The following is a 26,062-nucleotide window of genomic DNA, read 5'->3' as shown; positions in this document are numbered from 1 at the left end:
TCGACGGATCCGTCGCATGGCAGATGGAACGGACGACCATCCGTCACAATCCGTCGCTAATGCAAGTCTATGGGAAAATAACGGATCCGTCAAAAAAAAATTGACGGATCCGTTATTTGAGGAAAATGGCGGTTTTAGACAGACACCAAGCAACTGAAGTGTGAAAGAGGCCTAAGACAGGGCCGCCAACTCGGAAACACGGCGGATAGACGTGATGGCAACAAGAAAGGCCACCTTCCAAGATAGAACTGACAGGGGAATCTCCCCGAGAGGCTCAAAGGGGGAAACCCTCAGAACGTCCAGTACAAGATTTAAATCCCATAAATACACCAGGGCCCTATACGGAGGGACAGCATGGGCTGCTTCTTGAAGGAAGGTCTTAACCTGAGGCCGAGAAGCTTAAGTCTTCTGGAAAAGGATGGAAAGCGCAGAAACCTGGCCCTTTAGGGAACTTAGAGCAAGGCCCGAATCCAGTCCTGCCTGAAGGAAGGCCAAGATGGAAGGTAGGGAAAAGGACATAGGTGAAATGCGGTTGGACTCGCACCAACGGAAGTAAGCCTTCCAGGTACAATAGTAGATCCTGGAAGACGAAGGCTTCCGAGCCTGGATCATGGTGAGAATCACCCGGTCCGAAAGGCCAGACGCTCTCAGAACTGGGGTCTCAACAGCCACGCCGTTAAACTGAGCGACCGAGAATTCGGGTGGCAGATCGGACCCTGCGACAGCAGATCGGGCCTGTCTGGAAGGCGCCAGGGAGCGTCCGCGAGAAGGTTGACGAGCTCCACGAACCAAGCTCTCCTGGGCCAATCCGGGGCGATCAGAATGACTGGCACCCCTTCTGCTTTGATCTTTTTCAACAGTTTGGGAAGTAATGGAAGGGGTGGCAACAGGTAGGGTAGCGCGAACTGTGACCAAGGAATGGCCAGAGCGTCGACGCCCACTGCAAGAGGGTCGCGAGACCTGGAGACGAACTGTTCATTCGAGACGCCGTGAGGTCCACGTCCGGAGTCCCCCATCGAAGACAAATCTGATGGAAGACCTCCTGATGCAAGGACCATTCCCCTGCTGCGAGACTCTCGCGGCTGAGAAAGTCGGCGGCCCAATTGTCTACGCCGGGGTTATGCACCGCGGATATCACCGGGCCAAGGAGCTCAGAGTCCCCCCCCCCCCGATGGTTGACATATGCCACAGCCATGGCGTTGTCCGTCTGGATCCGGATTGGTAGGCCCCTGAGAATCCTTTCCCAGTGGCGGAGGGACAGAAAGATGGCCCAAATCTCGAGGATATTGATTGGCAGAGATGACTCCTGCACCGACCAACAGCCCTGAACAGTCAGGTGGTGAAAAACCACACCCCAGCCGAGCAGGCTGGCGTCCGTCGTCACCACTTGCCAGTGAACTGGAAGGAAGGAACTGCCCTGGGAGATGAGAGGTGACGTCAGCCACCAGTTGAGAGACCGTTTGACCCGAGAAGAGAGTTGGATCGGACGATCCAGGTTGAAGACAGACCTGTCCCACTGTGACAGAATGGCTTGCTGAAGGGGTCGCAAATGAAATTGGGCGAAGTGAATCGCTTCTAATGTTGCTACCATCCTCCCCAGAACCTTCATGGCTGATCGGAGGGAGGGAGGCCGAGGACCCTGGAGCAAGCGTATGTCCCGACAAAGAGTGGATCTCTTGTCTTTGGGAAGGAAGACCTTGGTCTGACGAGTGTCGAAAAGCATGCCCAGAAAGATGATGCGCTGAGAGGGAATAAGGCAGGACTTCTTCCGGTTGACCAGCCACCCGAAACGGGCTAGGGTGTCGAGAACGATGGACAGACTTTCGTGAGCCTGAGAAAAGGACGGAGCCTTGATGAGGATGTCTTCGAGGTATGGAAACAGAACCTGGCCTCTGACCCTCAAGATGGCCATCAGCGCCGCCATGATCTTCGTGAAAACTCTTGGGGCGGTTGCAAGACCGAACGGCAGGGCGACAAACTGAAAATGTTCCTGGAGCACCGCAAAGCGCAGGAATCGGTGATGTCCGGGGAATATCGGGACATGGAGGTAGGCGTCCTGAATATCTATGGAACACAGAAATTCTTGAGCCTCCATGTAAGCAATTACTAAACGAAGGGATTCCATCCTGAAGTGTCTCAGACGAACTCTCCTGTGCAGCAATTTGAGGTCCAGAATGGGGCGAACCTTGCCATCTTTTTTCGGTACCACAAGAAGGTTTGAATAGAATGGGTGTGAAGAAACCCGGAACTAGAGTGGGATCTCTTGGAGGTCGGGATTCGAAGAAACGATCCCAGGGTCGTGAATCAAACTCTATCTTGTATCCCCAGGATACAACTTCCCTGACCCATGCGTCCTCTACTGAGGAGATCCAGACGTCCCTGAAGAAGAAAAGACGGCCGCCCAATCTGGGAGGTGGGCTTGGGTCTTGCCGAGAGTCATGCCGAGGTGGATGTTCCAGTCCTGGACCTGGAGGATCTACTCTGGGAGCAGCGAGGACGCCAGGAAGGAGTGGGTCTAAAGGATACCGTCTTCTTCTCTTGACGTGCCTGTTGCCTCTGTTGCTGCTGGGAAAATTAGTTTGACACCGCGAAGTGACAAAAGGGCCGAAAGGACCGAAATTGCCGTCTAGGAGGAGGGCGACGAGGTTTGGACTGGGGAAGAAGTGAACTTGTGCCCCCAGTGGCATCCTTAATGATTTGGTCCAGCTTAGAACCAAAGAGACGTGAACCTTGAAAGGGCAGGCTGGTAAGGGACTTTTTAGAAGACAAATCCACCTGCCAGGCCATGAGCCAAACGGTCCGGCAGATGGCAACAGCACTGCTGGACACCTGAGCCGCACAAGACGCGGCGTCCATGGAGGCAGAGACCAGGTATTCACTCGCGTGAGAGATCTGGTTGGCAAGCTCCGCCAGCTGTCCGCTTGGAGCTCCATCCAAGATGCCCCGACGAAGTTGTTTGGCCCATTTGGATATGGATTTTGAAACCCAAGTGGAAGCAAAAGCCAGGCATAGAGTAGCTGCAGCAGCTTCAAAGGCTAACTTAGCGAAGGATTCTATCGTTAGAATCCTTCAGAGATGCTCCGCCGGACAGTGGAAGGACTGTGTTGGTGGACAGCCTGGAAACTGGAGGATCCACTGAAGGAGAAGCAGTCCAATTAGCGGTGAGCCCGGAGAAAAGGGATATAAAACGCCAAGTCGCTTTCCTCTCTGAAAGCGTCTGGTCGGATTCTCTCTTTCTCTGGTTATGATCTCCTCGAATTCAGGGTGAGGAGCGAAAAACTTGGAAGGTGGTTTGGCCCGTCTAAATGAAACTGCCTGATCTGCGGGTTCCGTAGAGGTATCCTTGATGCCACAGGTCTGATTTATCGCTCCAATGAGATTCTGAACCATATCCCTCATGGTAGCGATTTGGTTAGAATCGAGCTCCGAAATATCCTCCGAGGGCGCATCAGAGAACGCCTCGCCTGACTCAGGGGAGGAGGACCGGGGGGAAGTCGACCGCAGAGAAGGACCGTGTGGCGAGATGGAGCGAGAAGAGGACTCAGATCGGCGTTCCTGTCTGGACTTTTTGCGGCTTATAATGGAGGGCTCCGATGGAGGTTCCTGCGACCCGCTGGCTATTGCGGGGGTCTGCAGGGGTAATCGATCCAGCACGGACACCCGGAGTTAGAGACACCCGAGTTAGATCCGCTACTGATTGTGACAGAGAGGAGGCCCAGCTAGGGGTGGGGGTATCACTCTCAAGCGGAGCAGCCAAGGGATCCTGGGCGGTGGGAACAATTGGGTTGCTGCAGGTCTGACAGAGTGGGGAGGACTGACCTGAGGGAAGTTTGCAGTTACAGGACGAACATGCAAAGTATTTGATTAAGGCAGAGGAAGCGGAGGAAGAAGTAGGAGGACGAGAGCGGCTTCCCTTAGAGGTAGACATTTTGAAGAGTGCCTGAAGAAAATGCCAGAGGGTTAGGGGACAGGGGGCAGAGGGGAGTGTCAGTCTGCAGTGCAGAGCTCCTCACGGCAGACGAAAAATCGGATTCCAGGTTGGAGGAAGCCGTCTGGCTTGCGAGGTGGACCTCTGGAGAGAAGTTGAGCTCCTGCTGCAATCTGAACTGCAGATGGTGACCGCTGAAAGGGCGCAGGAATGCGCGCTCTGGAAGGGACGGAGCACGATGTGTGGCGCCAAGCAGCAGCGTTGAGGAAGGGGGCGGAGACAGCTGTGCGCCCAGTAGCACCAAGATGGCGCCGGTGGGCAGAAAGTGCAGGACAGAGATTCTCCCGCCCGATGAAGCAGAAGTGGGCGGAGCGCGGCACCGGAAATAGGCTCGGGCAGAAGCCGGGGCCTAAATTAGAGGCCGGCGACCGCCGAAAGAAAGAGCTGCAGCGCTGGAGCAGTGCGCCGCAGTGAGAAAAAACGGCGCGGCAGCCTGCCAAGGCTGTCACACTAGAGAGGACAGAGCGGCCGCTGTGAAACCCGCGGTGCCAGAGCAGTGCGCCGCAGGGAGAAGCGGCACGGCAGCCTGTTAGGGCTGCCGCGCTGGGTAAGGTAGCGAGGCCCCATTAAAACCGCGGCGCGCCGCAGGAAGAAGCGGCACAACATCCTGCCAGGGCTGTCTCACTGGAAAAGGTGTGCCGGGGCAGTGCGACCGCCGGGTAGGAAGCTGCGCGGCAGCCTGTAAAGGCCCGGCGCTGGAATAGAAGGCAGAGGGGCCGCAGCTGCCACATGAGAAGGAAGAAACTCGGCTGCCTGCAAAGGCCGCCGCGCAATACAGCAATCCAGGGCCGTGCTGCTGCAATCTGGAGAAGTTGCTGTGTATGCTACGACCAGGTATGCTGGGAGCCCCTTAGCAAGACCCCCCTTGAAAGATCTTGAATGGGAATGGGGAAATACTCACCTCAAACCTCCCACGCCAATACTAACCTGAAGAGGAATGAGAAGTCCAGGGAGCTGATGGACGTCCTCGTCTCCGCAACCGACAGGCTATGGTGGGCGAGTGGGTGGGGGACGGAGCCAGGACCGGACTTCTGAGCACGCTTGTGTACTAGGGTCATGGTCCTGCAGTGGGATCTATGAGGATATGGGGTGGCAGTACACGCCGTACTCCTAGTCTGTATTGTGGGACTACAGGTGTGACTGTTCACCCTGTATCCCTCCGGAAAACCTGAAAGAAAACGACGCACATTGAAGTAGATAAGGGTCTAATGAAAGAACCGTGTCCACCTCCTACTGACACTAAGCTAACCTGAAGTGTATAATGCCAGTCGGTGGGGTGTACACTGCAGAGGAGGAGCTAACTTTTTTTGTGCATAGTGTCAGCCTCCTAGTGGCAGCAGCATACACCCCATGGTTCCTGTGTCCTCCAATGAGAGGCGATAGAGAAAGCTCACTTGCTATGAGTGCCAACCACCGGGTGGCACTCATAGCAATCTGGCATTGACAACCATAGAGGTCTGCTTGAGACCTCTGGTTTTCATACCGTCCCATTAGTGATACGCGATCACGTGACGGGGTCACCGATGGGCAGGAGTTCCGGCGCGCTTGCCGTAAGTGCGCGTTAAAGTTTTTTTTTCACTACGCCGTTTACCAATCGGATTAATTTCCGATGTCAGAGATTGACAACGGATTTAACGGGCTAACAGCCACGGGTAGATCGCGATATACCCGCAGCTGTTAGCCCGTTAAATCCGTTGTCAATCTCTGACATCGGCAATTAATCCGATTGGTAAACAGCCGCGGGTAGATCGCGATTCCACCTGCTGCTGTAAGAGGCACATGTCTGCTGTTCAAAACAGCTGACATTTGCCAGATAAGATGTGGGATCCGGCACTGAGGGAGGGAGTCACACATCGGCATACTATTACGCCCGATGTCTGAAAGGGGTTAAATAAACATATATTGGAGTCACTAGTCTGCTTACTGCTAAAAAGATTCTACTGAGAATAAAAAAAAAAAAAAAATTGGAACAGAGCAAGAACAAGACTATTTCTAGTAAGAACATTGCAACCCAAGTTAGGGCTATACGAGTATTTTGATTTCCAACCATTACATTGTGCAATTAGAAAGATATCTATCAGGGCTGTGAATTGGGTAAGCCAAACCTCTGATTCCACAGCCCTAGTCACCACTGAGCATGTTCATAAAGTGCAGAACAGATTTGTTTCAACTAAAAGCGGAGATCCTTAGATCAGGAACAGAACAGACATTTATAGGACATTTCATAACTTTCCCAAACTCTTATGAAAACATTTACGGCACATCCTGCAGTGCACTACTGAACCCAATTGATTATATATTTTAGGAGTCAGAGTCAGTGCATTTTATACTGACTCCGAAGCCACAGCCCGGAGAAACTAAATATTATATACACAAACATTAACATTTTTATTTTTCATATTAAATTTTTAAAATTTGAACTAAATGGCAAGGTTTCTTGAGTGCCTTTACCACTGGGACTTGTACATTGTATTTAGAGGGGAACTTATTAAAAAGAAACAAGACTGTATAAGGAGACACACCTTTGCTCCTCCAGACTGTAGAAGACGTTTAAATCCAGCTTCTTTTGCTTGGTCAACATTTAGTATAACTCTCCATCCACTGAAAGCTCCCTGAAAAGGGTTAAAAATTTTAATACAATAAGAAGTGCTGAAGTGCAATTTGAAATTCTACTGTAATTCAATATGTGAACCTTGAGAACTCCACTAAGACTCAAAAAGCTCTTGAATGAGCTCACTGCAAAAAAGGTTATTCATTCTGAACTTTATAGGAAGAGACAGTGGAATATATTGCTTATATAGCTGCTAGTGATGCCAGAGCACTTACAATTACCACTCAACAAGAAACTATACATTTTAGTTAACCATTCCCAGAATATGGATAAACTCGCCTCTGCACTGTTAATATCTTGATTTATCCTCTGCAGCTTCCGCCTCCACCTCATCGCTGCCTCAGCCAGCATACGTTGTTGGGGATTAATGCCGCTAACAGCATTCAATATGGCTGTGCTTCCCCATTCATAATCATCTTCCTGTGAGAACAAAGATCCATTCACAGTCACCAATAATGAAAGAAAAACAGGATTTTTGGTTGCTTACCGTAAAATCTGTTTCTTGAAGCCTCCATTGGGGGACACAGGAACCATGGGTGTATGCTGCTGCCACTAGGAGGCTGACACTATGCAAATAAAAAAAAATTAGCTCCTCCTCTGCAGTGTACACCCCACCGACTGGCATTAAACTCTTCAGTTAGTGAGAAAGCAGTAGGAGAAAGAACAAGGTTGAAAAACCATAACCACAAACCTGAGAACTGTAAACGTGAGAACAGTCAGAGAACATATAACAAAAACATTGGGAGGGTGCTGTGTCCCCCAATGGAGGCTTCAAGAAACAGATTTTACGGTAAGCAACCAAAAATCCTGTTTTCTTTATCGCCTCTCATTGGGGGACACAGGAACCATGGGACGTCCCAAAGCAGTCCCAAGGGCGGGAAAACAGACTTCCATCAGGTCAGAGGACTCACCACTGCCGCCTGCAGGATCCTTCTGCCTAGGCTGGCGTCCGCCGATGCGTAGGTATGGACCTTGTAAAATTTGGCGAACGTGTGGATGGAAGACCAAGTTGCCGCTTTGCAAAGCTGTAGGGCGGAAGCCCTGTGGTGCACCGCCCAGGAGGCGCCGACTGCCCGGGTAGAGTGAGCCTTAATCCCAGGAGGGGGCACTCTGTTCTTGACCCGGTAAGCCTCCAAAATTGCCGTTCTGATCCAGCGAGCAATAGTCGCTTTAGAAGCCGGCTGGCCTCTGCGCGTGCCATCCGGAATGACGAAAAATGAATCCGACTTCCGGAAAGAGGATGTTCTATCCAGATAAATCCTCACTGCCCTGACTAGGTCCAGCTTGTTCAACGATCGCTCCAGAGGATGAGTCGGAGCTGGACAAAAGGAAGGTAGAACGATGTCCTCGTTGAGGTGGAAGGTGGAAACCACCTTAGGAAGAAAAGAAGGTGGAGGTCGGAAGACCACCTTGTCCTGGTGAATGACCAAAAACGGAGGGCGGCAAGACAGTGCCGCCAGCTCGGAAACGCGGCGAATGGACGTGATGGCCACAAGAAAGGCCACCTTCCAAGATAAAACTGATAGAGGAATCTCCCTAAGAGGTTCAAAGGGAGAAACCTTCAAAACGTCCAGTACCAGGTTTAGGTCCCATGCCTCCACAGGGGCCCTGTACGGCGGGACGGCGTGGGCTACCCCCTGAAAGAAGGTCTTAACCTGTGGCCGAGAGGCCAAGGTCTTCTGAAAGAGGATGGAAAGCGCAGAGACCTGACCCTTCAGGGAACTAAGAGCCAGGCCCGAATCCAGTCCTGCCTGAAGGAAGGCCAAAAGAGAAGGCAGGGAAAAAACCATAGGCGGCACGCGGTTGGACTCGCACCAACGGAAGTAGGCCTTCCAGGTGCGGTAGTAGATCCTGGAAGACGAAGGCTTCCGAGCCTGAATCATGGTGTGAATGACCCGGTCCGAAAGGCCGGACGCTCTTAGAACCGCGGTCTCAACAGCCACGCCGTTAAACTGAGCGACCGAGAATTCGGGTGGCAGATCGGACCCTGGGACAGCAGATCGGGCCTGTCTGGAAGGCACCAGGGAGCGTCCGCGAGAAGGTTGACGAGCTCCGCGAACCAAGCTCTCCTGGGCCAATCCGGGGCGATCAGGATGACCGGCACCCCTTCCGCTTTGATCTTCTTCAACAGCTTGGGAAGTAATGGAAGGGGTGGGAACAGATAGGGCATCTCGAACTGTGACCAAGGAATGGCCAGAGCATCGACGCCCACTGCGAGAGGATCGCGTGACCTGGAGACGAATTGTGGAACCTTCCTGTTGATCCGAGACGCCGTGAGATCCACATCCGGAGTTCCCCATCGAAGACAAATCTGATGGAAGACCTCCGGATGCAGGGACCATTCCCCCGCCGCGAGACCCTCGCGGCTGAGGAAGTCGGCGGCCCAGTTTTCTACGCCGGGGATATGCACCGCGGATATCACCGGAACCGTTGCCTCTGCCCAAAGGAGGATCTTGGACACCTCGGCAAGGGCCAAGGAGCTCCGAGTCCCCCCCTGATGGTTGACATATGCCACAGCCGTGGCATTGTCCGTCTGGATCCGGACTGGAAGGCCCCTGAGAATCCTTTCCCAATGGCGGAGGGACAGAAAGATGGCCCGAATTTCGAGGACGTTGATCGGCAGCGCGGACTCCTGCAGCGACCAACGGCCCTGAACCGTCAGGTGGCGAAAAACCGCACCCCAGCCGATCAGGCTGGCATCCGTTGTCACCACCTGCCAGTGAACCGGAAGGAAGGACCTGCCCTGGGAGATGAGAGGAGATGTCAGCCACCAGTTGAGAGACCGCTTGACCCGAAAGGAGAGTCTGATCGGCCGATCCAGGGAGAAGACCGACCTGTCCCACTGAGACAGAATGGCTTGCTGAAGGGGTCGAGAATGGAATTGGGCGAAGGGAATCGCTTCCAAGGTAGCTACCATCCTCCCCAGAACCTTCATGGCCGATCGGAGGGAGGGAGGCCGAGGACCCTGGAGCAAGAGAATGTCCCGACAAAGGGTGGATCTCTTGTCCTTGGGAAGGAAGACTCTGGACTGACGAGTGTCGAAGAGCATGCCCAGAAAGATGATGCGCTGAGAAGGAATAAGGCAGGACTTCTTCCGGTTGACCAGCCATCCGAAACGGGATAAGGTGTCGAGAACAATGGACAAGCTTTCGTGGGCCTGAGCAAAGGACGGAGCCTTGATGAGGATGTCGTCGAGGTATGGAAACAGAACCAAGCCTCTGACTCTCAAAATGGCCATCAGCGCCGCCATGATTTTCGTGAACACCCTTGGCGCGGTTGCGAGACCGAACGGCAGGGCGACGAACTGAAAATGATCTTGTTGCACTGCGAAGCGCAGGAAACGGTGATGTCCGGGAAATATTGGAACATGTAGGTAGGCGTCCTGGATATCTATAGAGCATAGAAATTCCTGAGCCTCCATGGAAGCAATTACTGAACGAAGGGATTCCATCCTGAAGTGTCTCAGGCGAACCCTCCTGTTCAACAATTTGAGGTCCAGAATGGGACGAACCTTGCCGTCTTTTTTCGGTACCACAAAGAGGTTCGAGTAGAAACCCGTGTACCGTTCCTTTTCTGGGACGGGAACGATTACCCCGGATTTGAGCAGAGAAGCGATGGCTGCGAAGAAGCCCGGAACCAAAGCGGGATCTTTTGGAGGACGAGATTGGAAGAAACGATCTCTGGGTCGGGAGGCGAACTCTATTTTGTATCCCGAAGACACAACTTCCCTGACCCATGCATCCTCTACTGCGGAAATCCAGACGTCCCTGAAACGGAGAAGACGGCCCCCCAACCTGGGAGTTGGGCTGGAGTCTTGCCGAGAGTCATGCGGAAGTGGATCTTCCAGTCCTGGACGATCTACCCTGGGAATAGCGAGGACGCCAGGACGGAGTGGGCCTGAAGGACACCGCCTTCTTCTCTTGACGTGCCTGTGGCCTCTGTTGCTGCTGGGAAAAGGAGTTTGACGCAGCGAAGAGACGAAAAGGCCGGAACGAGCGAAACTGCCGTCTAGGAGGAGGGCGACGAGGTTTAGCCTGGGGGAGAAGGGAACTTGTGCCCCCAGTGGCGTCCTTAATGATCTGGTCCAGCTGGGAACCAAAGAGACGAGAGCCCTGGAAGGGCAGACTAGTGAGGGACTTTTTGGAGGACAAGTCCGCCTGCCAGGCCTTGAGCCAAACGGTCCGGCGGATGGCAACGGCATTGCTGGAAGCCTGAGCCGCACAAGAGGCGACATCCAGGGAGGCGGAAACCAGGTATTCACCAGCGTGGGAAATCTGGTTGGCAAGTTCCGCTAATTGCGCTGGAGGAGCCCCGTCCAGGATACCTCGCCGCAGATCCTTGGCCCATTTTGAGATGGATTTTGAGGCCCAAATGGAAGCAAAGGCCGGGCATAGCGCTGCTGAAGCCGCTTCGAAGGCAGATTTTGCGAAGGATTCTATAACTCTGTCGTTAGAATCCTTCAGAGACGCTCCGCCGGACAGTGGGAGCACCGTGTTGGTGGACAGCCTGGACACAGGTGGATCCACCGAGGGAGAGACCGTCCAATTGGCGGTAAGATCTGGTGAAAAAGGATATAACACCCCCAGGCGTTTTCCCCTCTGAAAACGTCTGGTCGGATTCTCTCTCTCTCTGGCCAGGATTTCCTCGAATTCAGGATGAGGGGCAAAAAATCTTGAAGGTGGTTTGGCCCGTCTAAACGAAACCGCCTGATCTGCGGGTTCCGTAGAGGGATCCTTAATGCCACAGGTTTGGTTTATAGCCCGAATGAGGTTCTGGACCGACTCACTCATGGTGGCGATTTGGCTAGGATCCAACTCCGACATCTCCTCTGAGGGCGCATCAGATAAAGCCTCGCCTGACTCAGGGGAGGAGGAACGGTGCGACACCAACCGCGGGGGAGGGCCGTGCGGCGAGATGGAACGCGAAGAGGACTCAGACCGACGTTCCTGTCTGGACCTTTTGTGGCTAATCAAGGAGGGCTCGGGCGGCGGTTCCTGCGACCCGCTGGCCACTGCAGGGGTCTGCAGGGGTAACCGATCCAGCGCGGACACCAGGGTTTGAGACACCCGTGTTAAATCGGCCACCGATTGTGACAGAGAAGCGGCCCAGCCTGGGATGGGGGGATCACTCTCGGGCGGAACAGCCGGGGGATCCTGGGCGGTGGGAACAATCGGGTTGCTGCAGGACTGACACAGCGGGGAGGACTGACCTGAGGGAAGTTTGCTGTTACAGGACGAACATGCAAAGTACGTGACTAAGGTAGTAGATGAAGAAGAAGTAGGGGGGCGAGAGCGGCCCCCTTTAGAGGAAGACATTTTGAGGGACCCTGAAGATGCCAGTTGGTTAGGGGACAGAGGGCAGAGGGGGGTGTCAGACTGCAGTGCAGCTACTCACGGACCCGGTCCTGGAAGATGTCCCACTTGTCAGCGGAGGACTCCTGTCCTGAGGGGCCGTATTCTGCGCAGATCGCTGAGCTCACAGAAAAAAACACGTGCGGGGCTGAGCAGATGCTGCTGCGGAGTGCACACCAGAAGAGTGACTCAGCCCTGGAGGAAGTGGGTGGAGCCAGCCACGGAGGCGCCGGTGGGCAGGACAAATATGTCGGGCGGGAAAAAAAGCCCGCCCGCAGACCGGAAGAGAGGGAGCGCGCAAACCGGAAGTAGGCCCCGGAGGAAGCCGGGGCCTAAAGTAGGAGCCGGCGGCTGAGGAGAAAACGCGGCGCCGGAAAGATGCGCCGGAAAGGCGGCGCAGCAGCCTACCAGGCTGCGCCGCTAGAGAGAAACCCTGCTGCCGAGAAGCCCCCTGCGGCGCCAGAGCAGCGCGCCTCAGGAAGAAGCGGCGCGCCGGTCTGTCAGGGCCGCAGCGCCTGAGTGCCCCCGGAAATCGCGGCGCGCCGTCCTGTCAGGGCGGCAGCGCCAGAGAGCCCCCGGCAAAAACTGCGGTGCGCCGGCCCGACAGGGCCGCAGCGCCTGTGTGCACCCTGGAAAACCGCAGCGCAGAGGCAGTGCGCCGCGGGGAGAAGAGTGGCCCCTACCGAAGGACTGGTAGGAGAATTCGCGGAGCCCACACTGGTAGGCAAACGGCGCGGCAGCCTATAACGGCCCCGCGTCCGTAAGAGAAGGTCTGCAGAAACTGCAAGCCCAGGTCGTGCTGCGGGAATCCAAGCAAGTAGTGACCCGGGATAAGGGAGCCCCTAGTAAGACCCCCAGGAAAACTCTAGGAAGGGATGGGGGGAAACGCGGCGCCGGAATACTTACCTCAAAAAAAAAATCCCACGCCGGTACTAACCTTAAAAGGGGGATGAGACGTCCAGGGAGCTGAAGGACGTCCTCGTCTCCACAACCGACAGGCTCTGGTGGGCGAGTGGGTGGGGGACGGAGCCAGGACCGGACTTCTGAGCACGCTTCTGTGCTAGGATCTTGGTCCTGGAGAGGGATCTATGAGGATACGGGGTGGCAGTACACGCCGTACTCATAGTCCGTATTGTGGGACTACAGGTGTGACTGCTCACCCTGTATCCCTCTGGAAGAAAGCCTGAAAAGAAACGACGCACATTGAGGTAGATAAGGGTCTAATGAAAGACCCGTGTCCACCTCCTACTGACACTAAGCTAAACTGAAGAGTTTAATGCCAGTCGGTGGGGTGTACACTGCAGATGAGGAGCTAATTTTTTTTTATTTGCATAGTGTCAGCCTCCTAGTGGCAGCAGCATACACCCATGGTTCCTGTGTCCCCCAATGAGAGGCGATAAAGAAAGATGGATATAGCATATTAGCTTTATGACAGAATACAGCAATGTCCGTGAGCACAATAAGAAGAAACCATTACAAGAATTTAACCTTAAATCGACTTGCCCCACATGCTCAGTAGCAAACCCTTCCTTCCCATTCAATATTTCTTTTAAAGGGGTTGTCCCAATACTAAGTGTTAAGCTTCATTCACATGTCCGAGTTTGTTGTCAGACCTGTATGACAAACATGGTAAAACTGGACCCACAGAGCAAATACTGATGAAAACTGGATCTGGCACAGTGATAAAAAAAAATCATCCATTTTACGGACATGTAAATAATCGCACATTTCTGTAATGGAGCAGTAGGTTCACTCATCTTAATGTAGAACTGTTTATAAAAAAGATTTTTGTGCGTAAACACTGCTATTGTGCACTTGTTATGCCGTGCTTTTCATTCTTTCTCAGAACGACCACCTGATATGCTCAGTACTGATGGTCACACACAGTCTCACTGCTCAAATCCTTATGTACATGGGCAGCAGAATGATTCCTGCTATTGTGCAGGAATGAGGGTTGTCTAGAAACGTTAAAGGGGTTGTTCAGGTTCTATGTGACTATAGACTTGGAAATCCTCACAGTGTGCACTATGCGTGCTATTAGGATTCTAGTGTCGGGAGAGGGCAGACGTGTGATCGAAAGTATGCCATTTACATATATGCTGTCACATACCAACTAGATACGCGTGGCCTCGCTCGCCCCTGGAGAATCCCAACAGCGCACACTGCAACTCACAAGTCAGCAGTCCCATAGAGTGACTGCAGACTTAAGTCCCAAGCCTGGACAACCAATTTAACCCCATTCACGACATGCGCCATACATGTACTGCGCATGTTGTGTCTCTTTTTTTGATGTGGGCTCCAGCGCTGGGCACATATCTTTCCTAGCACATGTCAGCTGTTTTCAACAGCTGACATGTGCCCCTAACAGCCACAGGTGGAATCAAGATCCACCCGCTGCTGTTAACCCGTTAAATCCGCTGTCAATCTCTGACAGCGGCAATTAATCAGATTGGCAAACTGCATAGTGAGAAAAAAAAAAAAAAAGTCAAAACGCCAGAAATAGGGTTTTTTGGTCGCCGCAACAAGCCTTAGATTTTTTTTTTCACTATTTAAATAAAAAACAAAATCTACAAACTTGTAATGACCTGGAGAATCATAATGGCAGTTCAGTTTTAGCGTTTGGTGACCATTGTTAAAAAAAAACAAAAAAAAACTGTTGGGGAATTGCACTTTTTGCAATTTCAGCGCACTTGCAATTTTTTCCCCGTTTTCGAGTGCACAACATGGTAATGGTGTCGTCCAAAAGTACAACTTGTCCTGCAAAAAAAAAGCCCTCACATGGCCATAATGAAGGAAAAATAAAAGTTATGGCTCTGGTAAGAAGGGGAGCGAAAACCAAAAACGCAAAAACAAAAAAGGGCTGCTGCGAAGGGGTTAATTTTTTTTTATTCCCTCTCAGAACATCCTCTAAATGCAAAAACTAGATATTACTCAGTTTCTTCCTGAAAATGATTGCAATCACAAATTCTTTGGTATTAGTATCTTCATTTAATTTGTCTTAAATGAAAAAACACAAAAGAGAATGAAGCAAAAAGCAAAACATTGATCAGTTCACACAAAACTCCAAAAATGGGCCAGACAAAAGGCACCCTCAGCCTAATACTTGGTTGCACAACCTTTAGCCAAAATAACTGCGACCAACTGCTTCCAGTAACCATCAATGAGTTTCTTACAATGCTCTGCTGGAATTTTAGACCATTCTTCTTTGGCAAACTGCTCCAGGTCCCTGATATTTGAAGGGTGCCTTCTCCAAACTGCCATTTTTAGATCTCTCCACAGGTGTTCTATGGGATTCAGGTCTGGACTCATTGCTGCTCACCTTAGAAGTCTTCAGTGCTTTCTCTCAAACCATTTTCTAGTGCTTTTTGAAGGGTGTTTTGGGTCATTGTCCTGCTGGAAGACCCATGATCTCTGAGGGAGACCCAGCTTTCTCACACTGGGCCCTACATTATTCTGCAAAATTTGTTGGTAGTCTTCAGACTTCATAATGGCATGCACACGGTCAAGCAGTCCAGTGCCAGAGGCAGCAAAGCAACCCCAAAACATCAGGGAACCTCCACCATGTTTGACTGTAGGGACTGTGTTCTTTTCTTTGAATGCCTCTTTTTTTCTCCTGTAAACTCTATGTTGATGCCTTTGCCCAAAAAGCTCTACTTTTGTCTCATCTGACCAGAGAACATTCTTCCAAAACGTTTTAGGCTTTTTCAGGTTAGTTTTGGCAAACTCCAGCCTGGCTTTTTTATGTCTCGGGGTAAGAAGTGTGGTCTTCCTGGCTCTCCTACCATACAGTCCCTTTTCATTCAGACGCCGACGGATAGTACGGGTTGACACTTGTACCCTCAGACTGCAGGGCAGCTTGAACTTGTTTGGATGTTAGTCGAGGTTCTTTATCCAACATCTGCACAATCTTACGTTGAAATCTCTTGTCAATTTTCCTTTTCCGTCCACATCTAGGGAGGTTAGCCACAGTGCCATGAGCTTTAAACTTCTTGATGACACTGCGCACGGTAGACACTGGAACATTCAGGTCTTTGGAGATGGACTTGTAGCCTTGAGATTGCTCATGCTTCCTCACAATTTGGTTTCTCAAGTCCTCAGACAGTTCTTTGGTCTTCTTTCTTTTCTCCATGCTCAATGTGGTACACACAAGGACACAGGACAGAGGTTGAGTCAACTTTAATCCATGTCAACTGGCTGCAAGTGTGATTTTGTTATTGCCAACACCTGTTAGGTGCCACAGGTAAGTTACAGGTGCTGTTAATTATACAAATTAGAGAAGCATCACATGATTTTTCGAACAGTGCCAATACTTTTGTCCACCCCCTTTTTATGTTTGGTGTGGAATTATATCCAATTTGGCTTTAGGACAATTCTTTTTGTGTTTTTTCATTTAAATTAAATGAACATAATAAAAGAATTTGTGTTTGCAATCATTTTCAGGAAGAAACTGAGTATTATCTGACAGAATTGCAGGGGTGTCAATACTTTTGGCCACAACTGTATCTTGAAGCAGGCTTTACAGTAGTGGTGACTCACTAATCCTTTATATACAGTAAGCATGTTAAGTTTTCATTTTACATTACTATTAACCTTAACAAAACGCTTTGCTGCTCGACAGGCCTCCAAGTACGATCGATGGAGGACCCATTTGCCTGCTGCCATTGAAGCGAGATACTTCTCATTACGGAGTGGATGTCCAACGATAATGTGTGTACAGCTTGGGTCAAAACACTGTTTGTCTATCACTATTCCACCTGCAAGCAAGCAAATCAGGTTAAAATGCTGACACGTGGCTTTTCACATGCTCTATGTAGAGTAAACTTGGCACTCGGGTGTGAAAATTGCAGGCTGCACAAATAAATATCGACCGTTTTCACATCCAAGTGCCAAGTTTACTTTATATACCTAAAGGGGATCGGATCCTACTATGGCACAAAATATGGGAGTGCCGTGGTTTAATTTTCACATGCTGTAGACAGACAAATGAGGGAGATGGTCTTTATTTTCTTGCTAGTTATTAGGATTTTATTAGGCCATCATTTAGATTATCTGAGGCACACGTCATGCCGTGCAGTAAAAATAGGGTAAAATATATAGCGGAACATTTACCTAGCTCCTCTATGAGGAGGGAGTAATCAATTCTTTCCTGTGGATTTAAGGACGAAAGCTGGAATCGACGTTCCTTATCTTCATCATCCACCACTGCGTTATCATTCTGTAATGTTAAGTCCAGAAAGGTAATAATTGTATTCTTGTAATCAATGCCAGAAGTTTTCATTGTAATAAAATTAACGATACCTTGACAGCATTAAAAAGAGCCAATCTAATCACTGTATTTACCATGAATGGAAATTGATGTCAATTCATGTTACAGACCAGATTGTTTTAAGACATAATTACTTGAAGGGAATCCGTCACCAGGTTTGACCAATATGAGATAAAGCCACCACCTTTCAGGCCTGATATACAGCTGGTCTTGGTCCGATGCCTCCCTTCTTCTTACTTCGTGTGGATGATGCGTCCTTACATTATCCACATGTCGCACTCCTGTGCAGGGTACTTCTCTACCCTGAGCAGGGCAGAGCAGTGCCCAGGCGCTGGGACTCTGACCTTTCCCGGCAGGGCCGGCGTCAGCACCCGGGCAAGTGCCGGGGCCCTGACAAAACAGGGGGGCCCACTCACGCAGTTATACATCCATCTGGCCGCTTTAACCCTTTCTACCCTTGAGAAAGGCATCTGCCGAAACGCGCGTTTGGGGGGGGACGGGTCTTTGATGTGCACGTGTACCCATCTTATACTGCCGGTATGTATATACTTTGACACCGTTATCTGATCGCTGTTATGTGATTCTCTCTACTTATATACATGCTGTATACCAATGTGGTTATGATACTTATTATATGGGCTAGTGTGCATAATTTCCCGTCCATTTATGCGTGCTGTTGATTGCACGGGTGGGTTTCCCACTTTTTATTGTGCACCTGTTATTATTGTTGAATAAAGTTTATATATTTCTATAATGGGACTTGTGACTGCATTTTTCTTGGATTTATGATACCTTTCAATTTGCCCTGCCTGGCACAAGCATCTTCTCAGTCAGTGTAGGGCCAGGCACATAGGGGTTAAGGACACAGCCAGCGTGACATTGTGGGTGGAGAGTTCTCCTGCTCTGCTCTCCTGGCTGTGTGCAGTGCTGAACTAATCAGGCACAGGCAGATTCCGGACTGGAGGAGCTGCTACCGGCACCTGAGTGAGTGCCATGCTATATCGCTGTATATTCTGACAGTCTGGGTGACCTGGGGGGGCGGCCATGGGCTGGGCGGCTGCAGCTGACATATATACATATATTTCTCCCCTTTTCCCCATAGTTTGTAAGCTTGCGAGCAGGGCCCTCATTCCTCCTGGTATCTGTTTTGAACTGTATTTCTGTTATGCTGTAATGTCTATTGTCTGTACAAGTCCCCTCTATAATTTGTAAAGCGCTGCGGAATATGTTGGCGCTATATAAATAAAAATTATTATTATTATTATATATATATACTAGCTATTGAACCCGTTCTACGCCCGGGTGGCGAGCATTTATATTGGTATATGGTCTCCATCATGTGCTGCTGCCATCCTGCGCCCGTTCTGTCATGTGCTGCTGCCATCCTGCGCCCGTTCTGTCATGTGCTGCTGCCATCCTGCGCCTGTTCTGTCATGCGCTGCTGCCATCCTGCGCCCGTTCTGTCATGCGCTGCTGCCATCCTGCGCCCGTTCTGTCATGCGCTGCTGCCATCCTGCGCCCGTTCTGTCATGTGCTGCTCCCATCCTGCGCCCCCGTTCTGTCATGCGCTGCTGCCATCCTGCGCCCGTTCTGTCATGTGCTGCTCCCATCCTGCTGCCATCCTGCGCCCGTTCTGTCATGTGCTGCTGCCATCCTGCGCCCGTTCTGTCATGTGCTGCTGCCATCCTGCGCCCGTTCTGTCATCTGCTGCTGCCATCCTGCGCCCGTTCTGTCATGTGCTGCTGCCATCCTGTGCCCGTTCTGTCATGTGCTGCTGCCATCCTGCGCCCGTTCTGTCATGCGCTGCTGCCATCCTGCGCCCGTTCTGTCATGTGCTGCTGCCATCCTGCGCCCGTTCTGTCATGTGCTGCTCCCATCCTGCGCCACTATTGTATTATATGCCCCCCATAAGACGCTCCAGTGTGTATGCCCCCGTATGCTGCTGCCATATATAAAAAAAAAAAAATACCATACTCACCTATCGTCCGGCTCCACTGCAGGTGTGTCTTCAAGAAAATGGCGCCGGAAAGCGCGGACTGCGCAGGCGCCGATTCCGGCAGCAGGAATCGGCGCCTACGCAGTCCGCGCTCTCCGGCGCCATTTTCTTGAAGACACACCTGCAGTGGAGCCGGAGTGTGTCTTCAAGAAAATGGCGCCGGAAAGCGCGGACTGCGCAGGCGCCGATTCCGGCAGCAGGAATCGGCGCCTACGCAGTCCGCGCTCTCCGGCGCCATTTTCTTGAACACACACTCCGGCTCCTCTGCCTGTGACTGGACTCTGTCACAGCAGAGGAGCCGGGAGACGGAGCCGCACACAGCGCTGGAACGGAGGACAGGTGAATATACTTACCCTCCCTCCTGGCGCGTCCACGGTCCCTGACTCTCCGGTGGAGATCGCGGTATGCGTTCACTGCTTACGCATACCGCGATCTCCTGGGAGCGTCACTCTGTGGGGGCCAGACTGCGCCGGCGCTTGCGCAGTCTATAAAGGCTTCGGACAGAGTGACGCTCCCAGCGTTATATTATAGATATAGAGATATATATATATATCTATATATATATATATATATAGATATATATATATATATATATATATATATATAGATATATATATATATGTATATATATATAGATATATATGTGTGTGTGTGTGTGTGTGTGTGTGTGTATCTATATATGTAATTGCCTAGGGGTTTTTCCGTCTGTCTGTCTGTGTCTGTCTGTCCTGGAAATCCCGGCTCTCTGATTGGTCGAGGCCGCCAGGCCTCGACCAATCAGAGACCGGCACAGCATCGACGTAGAAATCCCGCGCCTCTGATTGGTCGAGGCCGCCAGCAACGGGCACAGCGACGATGATGTCATAAAGGACGTAGACATCCCGCGTCTCTGATTGGTCAAGGCCGCCAGGCCTTGACCAATCAGCAACGGGCACAGCGACAATGCTGATTGGTCGAGGCCGCCAGGCCTCGACCAATCAGCAACGGGCACAGCGACGATGATGTCATAAAGGACGTAGACATGTCACGTTTCTGATTCAGCGACGGGCACATTCTACGTCCTTTATGACATCATCGTCGCTGTGCCCGTTGCTGATTGGTCGAGGCCTGGCGGCCTCGACCAATCAGCATTATCGCTGTGCCCGTTGCTGATTGGTCAAGGCCTGGCGGCATCGACCAATCAGAGACGCGGGATGTCTACGTCCTTTATGACATCATCGTCACTGTGCCCGTTGCTGATTGGTCGAGGCCTGGCGGCCTCGACCAATCAGAGGCGCGGGATTTCTACGTCGATGCTGTGCCGGTCTCTGATTGGTCGAGGCCTGGCGGCCTCGACCAATCAGAGAGCCGAGATTTCCAGGACAGACAGACAGACAGACAGAAAGACAGACACAGACAGACAGACGGAAAAACCCTTAGGCAATTTTATATATATAAAAGCATATACAGCAGCCGCCCAGCCCAGGCCCCCAGCACAGCCTGGTACTGGGGGCCTAGGCTGGGCGGCTGTTGAAATATATACACCACACAGTACCTCTCCCCTGTATATATACACTGCACAGTTCCTCTCCCCTGTATATATACACTGCACAGTACCTCTCCCCTGTATATATACACCGCACAGTACCACTCCTCCTGTCCTGTATATATACACTGCAGAATTTGCAATAGCTATCACTCATGTAAGATGTGAATTATGGCATTGGACTATACCTATATTTCTCTGCTGTATCTGGGCATCATGAATCGTGGTATGTGTTAAAGGGGGGGGAAGCCCCACTGAGACTCTTTCGCCCGGGGCCCTCAAAAACCTGGAGCCGGCCCTGTTTCCCGGCACCGCTGCACTGCAGCACTTTACTCTGTTCTAGTAAGGGCAGAGAAGTACCCTGCACAGGACACAGGAGTGCAATTCCGGGGAAAACTGTGTGGCTGACATAAGGACGTGTCATCCACACAAGGAGAAGAAAAAAAAAAAAAAAAAAAAAAAAAAAAATCGCAAGAAGGGAGGCACCGGACCAAAACCAGAGTCAACCCTCGGACCAGACAGCCCACCCCAGTGTGGACAATAAAAGCTCTTTCTTCTCTTGCAGGCTGGATCGGGGGCTGATATACAGCATTATAGAATGCTGTACATCAGGCCTGAAAGGTAGTGGCCGTATCTCATCTCGGTCAAACCTGGTGACTTCCCTTTAAACGGTTTTCCATCAAGCACCATAATTGGAACAGCCAGGTATATGGTTATGTAACATTTCCTTAGATCCTGTACTTAATGCACTCAGTTCCCACCAACAGAATGATCAGACTGGAAGCAGCCAATAGTTGTGAAGTAGACTGAACATAAAAGACATGTAACCAAACTAACCGTTTCCTTTGGCTGTGGAGCCACCATGGGCTTGGCTAGAGGGAATGCAATGCTGGGAGCCTGTGGAGTGGAGATTAGCTGATCTTTAGCAGGAGACTGGAGATCATTTCCTTTGCCAAGTGCTTCATGAGCTGCAGTGTCATCCATTTCACAGGCTTCTGAAACACAAGATTTAAGTGCCAGTTTTAAATTTCCCTGACAATTAAGATAGAAGCAAAAAGACTATTGTGTTTATGTTAGTCTTCTGGAGTAACTGCAAGCAAAAAGAAAAAGCAAATGCAGTTCTCACAGCAAACCAGACATTTTTAAAAAGTAAATATGCCTAAAATCAATAACAAAAATTAAGAAAATTATGCATCTACTACAGGCTATGCAGGAACCGATACCAATGTCTTACCCATTGCAGCTATGTCTGTGTCGGTTAAGGAATCTTGAGCTCTATCATAATTTGGGGTTTTCACATCAGGTTGAGGCTCCATATACTGGGAAGGACTATTGGGCCACTGCAGGTTGCTGGCTAGTTTGGCTCTCTCCTCTCTTGCTGTGGGGTCATCCCAAATAATTTGCTCATTTTGTGATGGCTCGGTATTGAGATCTGCTGTGGGTTGACGAGAACTTCTAAAAGTACAGTAGAACAACTTTTGTAAAAACCAAAAAGGGCAAACATAATATATTCTAAATAGTAATGACTTAAACATTAAATATAGTATCATACATTGTTAAATGTGAATAAATTAAATAATTACAGACGGAAATATAATACAACAGACAAACATTTTGATAGTATTTTCTTGGATACTAAGCAAACTAAATTCTCTTCTTACGATACCTTCTTGCTTCCAGCACCCGGCTACGGCCATTTCTAGTAGAACGAACTCCTTCAGGAGTACAAGGAGAGTTATCGAACCCTGCCCTGCTTAATGACGTCCTCTGTCCTTGTGCCTTCACCATCGATGTTGCAGACATCAGCTCTTGGAGCTGTCGCTGGAAATTCTCCCTCATCTCTAGTGTCTGAGTAAGTGCTGGTTACATGAATAAAAAACACAAAAAGAACACCACATTCCTGAATAATTACGCAAGTCATTTGTGTTATGTTCTTACGTTGTCAACTCAATCTACTTACCCCAATTTGTCAATTAAAGACCGTCACCAAGCTTATCTGACTCATCCAAGGGCAACAACTTAAGGTACCGTCACACTTAGCGACGCTGCAGCGATACCGACAACGATCCGGATCGCTGCAGCGTCGCTGTTTGGTCGCTGGAGAGCTGTCACACAGACCGCTCTCCAGCGACCAACGATGCCGGTAACCAGGGTAAACATCGGGTTACTAAGCGCAGGGCCGCGCTTAGTAACCCGATATTTACCCTGGTTACCATCGTTAAAGTAAAAAAAACAAACACTACATACTTACCTACCGCTGTCTGTCCCCGGCGCTGCGCTTCTCTGCACTCCTCCTGCACTGACTGTAAGCACAGCGGCCGGAAAGCAGAGCGGTGACGTCACCGCTCTGCTTTCCGGCTGCCCGGCGCTCACAGCCAGAGCAGAGAAGCAGAGCGCCGGGGACAGACAGCGGTAGGTAAGTATGTAGTGGTTGTTTTTTTTACTTTAACGATGGTAACCAGGGTAAATATCGGGTTACTAAGCGCGGCCCTGCGCTTAGTAACCCGATGTTTACCCTGGTTACCAGCGAAGACATCGCTGAATCGGCGTCACACACGCCGATTCAGCGATGTCAGCGGGAGATCAAGCGACGAAATAAAGTCCTGGCCTTTCTGCCCCGACCAGCGATATCACAGCAGGGGCCTGATCGCTGCTGCGTGTCACACTGGACGATATTGCTATCCAGGACGCTGCAACGTCACGGATCGCTAGCGATATCGTCCAGTATGACGGGGCCTTAAGGGTACAGAGACCCTGATTCCAAACAGTGTCACTTACTCAGCTCTTTTCTGTAGTTTTGATGAAACACTGCTGAAGCTCTGACAGTCCTCTCAATGCTGCTGCCAGTCCTCTGCTGCAGCTCCGATAATCCTCTCAATGAGGAGCTCCAGCAGTGTAGTCCTCAATATTGAGCTTGGACTATCCCTGCCCCCACCAGAGAATAGCAGTTTTCCGTTTATGTACATTGTAAGATATCAGTCAAATCTGGTCCCGGGGTTAGCTAGAACTCATCATTGAGAGGGGTAGCAGAACTGGAACATATAAATAATAAGTAATTTCACCAACACTACAACTAAAACCCCAGAACATGATCCAATTGCTGGAATCGGGGTCCCTGCCCCCAATTTATGCTACCCTCAGATTTAGAAGCATACAGCTGGTGACAGATTACCTTTCAAGCCCCTGGCTGGCTATATGTCGGCTTTGTAAACAATGAACAGCAACTGTCACACACGTCCACAGATGGCGGCAGTGACACGATTTACTTACATGACCACGATTCCAGGCGTTTTCTTTTATGCGCCGGCATTGAATAGTGTATGAACATGTTCAACTCATGCGCAAATAAAAACTACAGAATCTCCTACACTTGTTCATTGCCAAAGCAAAAAAGGTGAAGCAGTGGAAAAGTTGTTATGTTGAGAAATCAAGAGACCACCATATCTCCAATCCTATAAACACAGACAAAGCCAACATCCATTGTTTACATCTAAGGCTTCTTTCACACTTCAGTTGTTTGGCGTCAGTCAGCTCCGACATAGTGACGGATCGACGGATCCATCACAATTATTGAGAAAACGGTTCTAACGGATCAGTTTTTTTGACGGATCAGTTACTTGGGGGTTGTCTGGGAAAAGTATCTACTTTTTGGAGCATGCGCAGTTGAAAAAGCGGATTGGGGCGACTGATCCGCCAAAATGACGGTCGCGACGGATCCCATAGGCGGCCATTCTATGGAATGGCGGACGCGACGGATCCGTCGCGAACCGCCATTTCAGCGCAGACAAAAAACATTACAATGTCCTTCAATGTCTAGACGACGTCCGCCAAATTTCGACGGATCCATCGCATGGCGGATGGAACGGACGACAATCCGCCACAAGCCGTTGCTAATGCATGTCTATGGGAAAATAGCGGATCCGCCAAAAAAAAAAAAAATAGTGGATCCGCTATTTGAGGAAAATGGTGGTTTCAGACTGACGCCAAAAGACTGAAGTGTGAAAGAGGCCTAACCCATGGACAGCCAGTGACTAACTGAAGATCTGGAATAAGGAAAGGGGTCGGGAAGGTTTTTTTTTTTTTTTTGAGTGCCACGTGCCAAATACACATTGTAAACAAGCATATATATTTTTACCTCCTTTTATTTCATTCCCTTCACTTTGAGCAGCTCCAATTTTACTTGTCCTTACAAGTGACATTTCAGCCATTTGATCATCTTCATCTGTTAGTTTCTTTTTCTAACAAAAATAAAATACACAAGTTATAGAATCTATCCAAAATGCAAAGGATTGCAAGCTAGAAATGCACTTGGGGCAAAAGACGAAGGGTATGTGCACACTTTGGGTCCTGGTGTGTGGATTTTTCCGCACTGATTTTGATAAATCCGCAGTGCAAAATCACTGCGTTTTTCCTGCGGATTTATCGCGGATTTTCCACGGTTTTTGTGCGGATTCTACTGCGGTTTTACACCTGCGTTTTTTTTAATATGGACCAGGTGCTAAACCACAGTGGATTCCGCACAAAGAATTGACAAGCTGCGGAAAATAAACCGCAGCGTTTCCACACGTTTTTTTCTGCAGCATGTGCACAGCGGTTTTTGTTTTCCATAGGTTAACATGGTTCTGTACACCGCATGGAAAACTGCTGCGGATCCGCAGCGTCGAAAACGCTGCAGATCCGCAGTAAAAACCGCAACGTGTGCACATAGCCTAAAACTAGCTCTAGTAATAGTAAGGCACTGTCAATTTGCTTTGATTGATCGTAGTCCTTTTCATAATAAATAGAAATTAGTAAATTTGGCAATAGGTACTTAGAGATGCCGTAAAATGTACCAGGTGAGGTTAGACCAACAAACAAGAATCTGAGTGGTGACCAGTCTTTGCAGAATGAATAGCGGACTTTCTCATTAGAGACAGTGCCTACTTTGTCTCCATTACAATGAAAAGAAACCAACTACACACAAGCAGCATCTAACTAAAATAATACGCTTGTTTACAAACTATTAGGCCATGTGCCCACGTTGCAGAAATGCTGCGGAAATGTCCGCAGCATTTTCGCAACTCCCTGCCACGGGTAAAACGCATGCGTAATTCGCATGCGGTTTCCCGCAAAACTCAAGCGTTTTTAGCTTGCAGAATGCTTGCGCTTTACAAGCGATTTGAAGCATCACTTGGAAAAGTGATTGACAGGTTGGTCACACTTGTCAAGGATAGTGTTTGGTCACACCTGTCAACTTTTTACTATTGATGCTGCCTATGCAGCATCAATAGTAAAAGATAGAATGTTAAAAATAATAAAAAATATGGTTATTCTCACCTTCCGACG

The 26,062-nt window shown here is 50.1% G+C and overlaps 1 protein-coding gene across 1 annotated transcript in view; it reads right to left on the bottom strand.

Annotated features, from left to right (window-relative positions):
• The window catches only part of TOPBP1 (DNA topoisomerase II binding protein 1), a 113,149-nt gene that overhangs the window by 6,821 nt on the left and 80,266 nt on the right, over positions 1-26,062 (bottom strand). The window contains exons 19-26 of the mRNA XM_069730090.1: positions 24,873-24,975; positions 22,404-22,596; positions 21,972-22,192; positions 21,575-21,732; positions 17,060-17,165; positions 16,541-16,704; positions 6,879-7,019; positions 6,511-6,600 (exon numbers count right to left, since the gene is read on the bottom strand). Coding sequence (XP_069586191.1) covers positions 6,511-6,600; positions 6,879-7,019; positions 16,541-16,704; positions 17,060-17,165; positions 21,575-21,732; positions 21,972-22,192; positions 22,404-22,596; positions 24,873-24,975 — 1,176 coding nt within the window. The remainder of the gene's footprint in view (positions 1-6,510; positions 6,601-6,878; positions 7,020-16,540; positions 16,705-17,059; positions 17,166-21,574; positions 21,733-21,971; positions 22,193-22,403; positions 22,597-24,872; positions 24,976-26,062) is intronic.

The sequence above is a fragment of the Ranitomeya imitator genome, chromosome 6 (assembly GCF_032444005.1).
Source record: "Ranitomeya imitator isolate aRanImi1 chromosome 6, aRanImi1.pri, whole genome shotgun sequence".
In the NCBI taxonomy this organism is placed as follows: Eukaryota; Metazoa; Chordata; class Amphibia; order Anura; family Dendrobatidae; genus Ranitomeya; species Ranitomeya imitator.
Note: the sequence above shows the minus strand (reverse complement) of the source record. Positions and strands in the feature narration are given on the sequence as shown.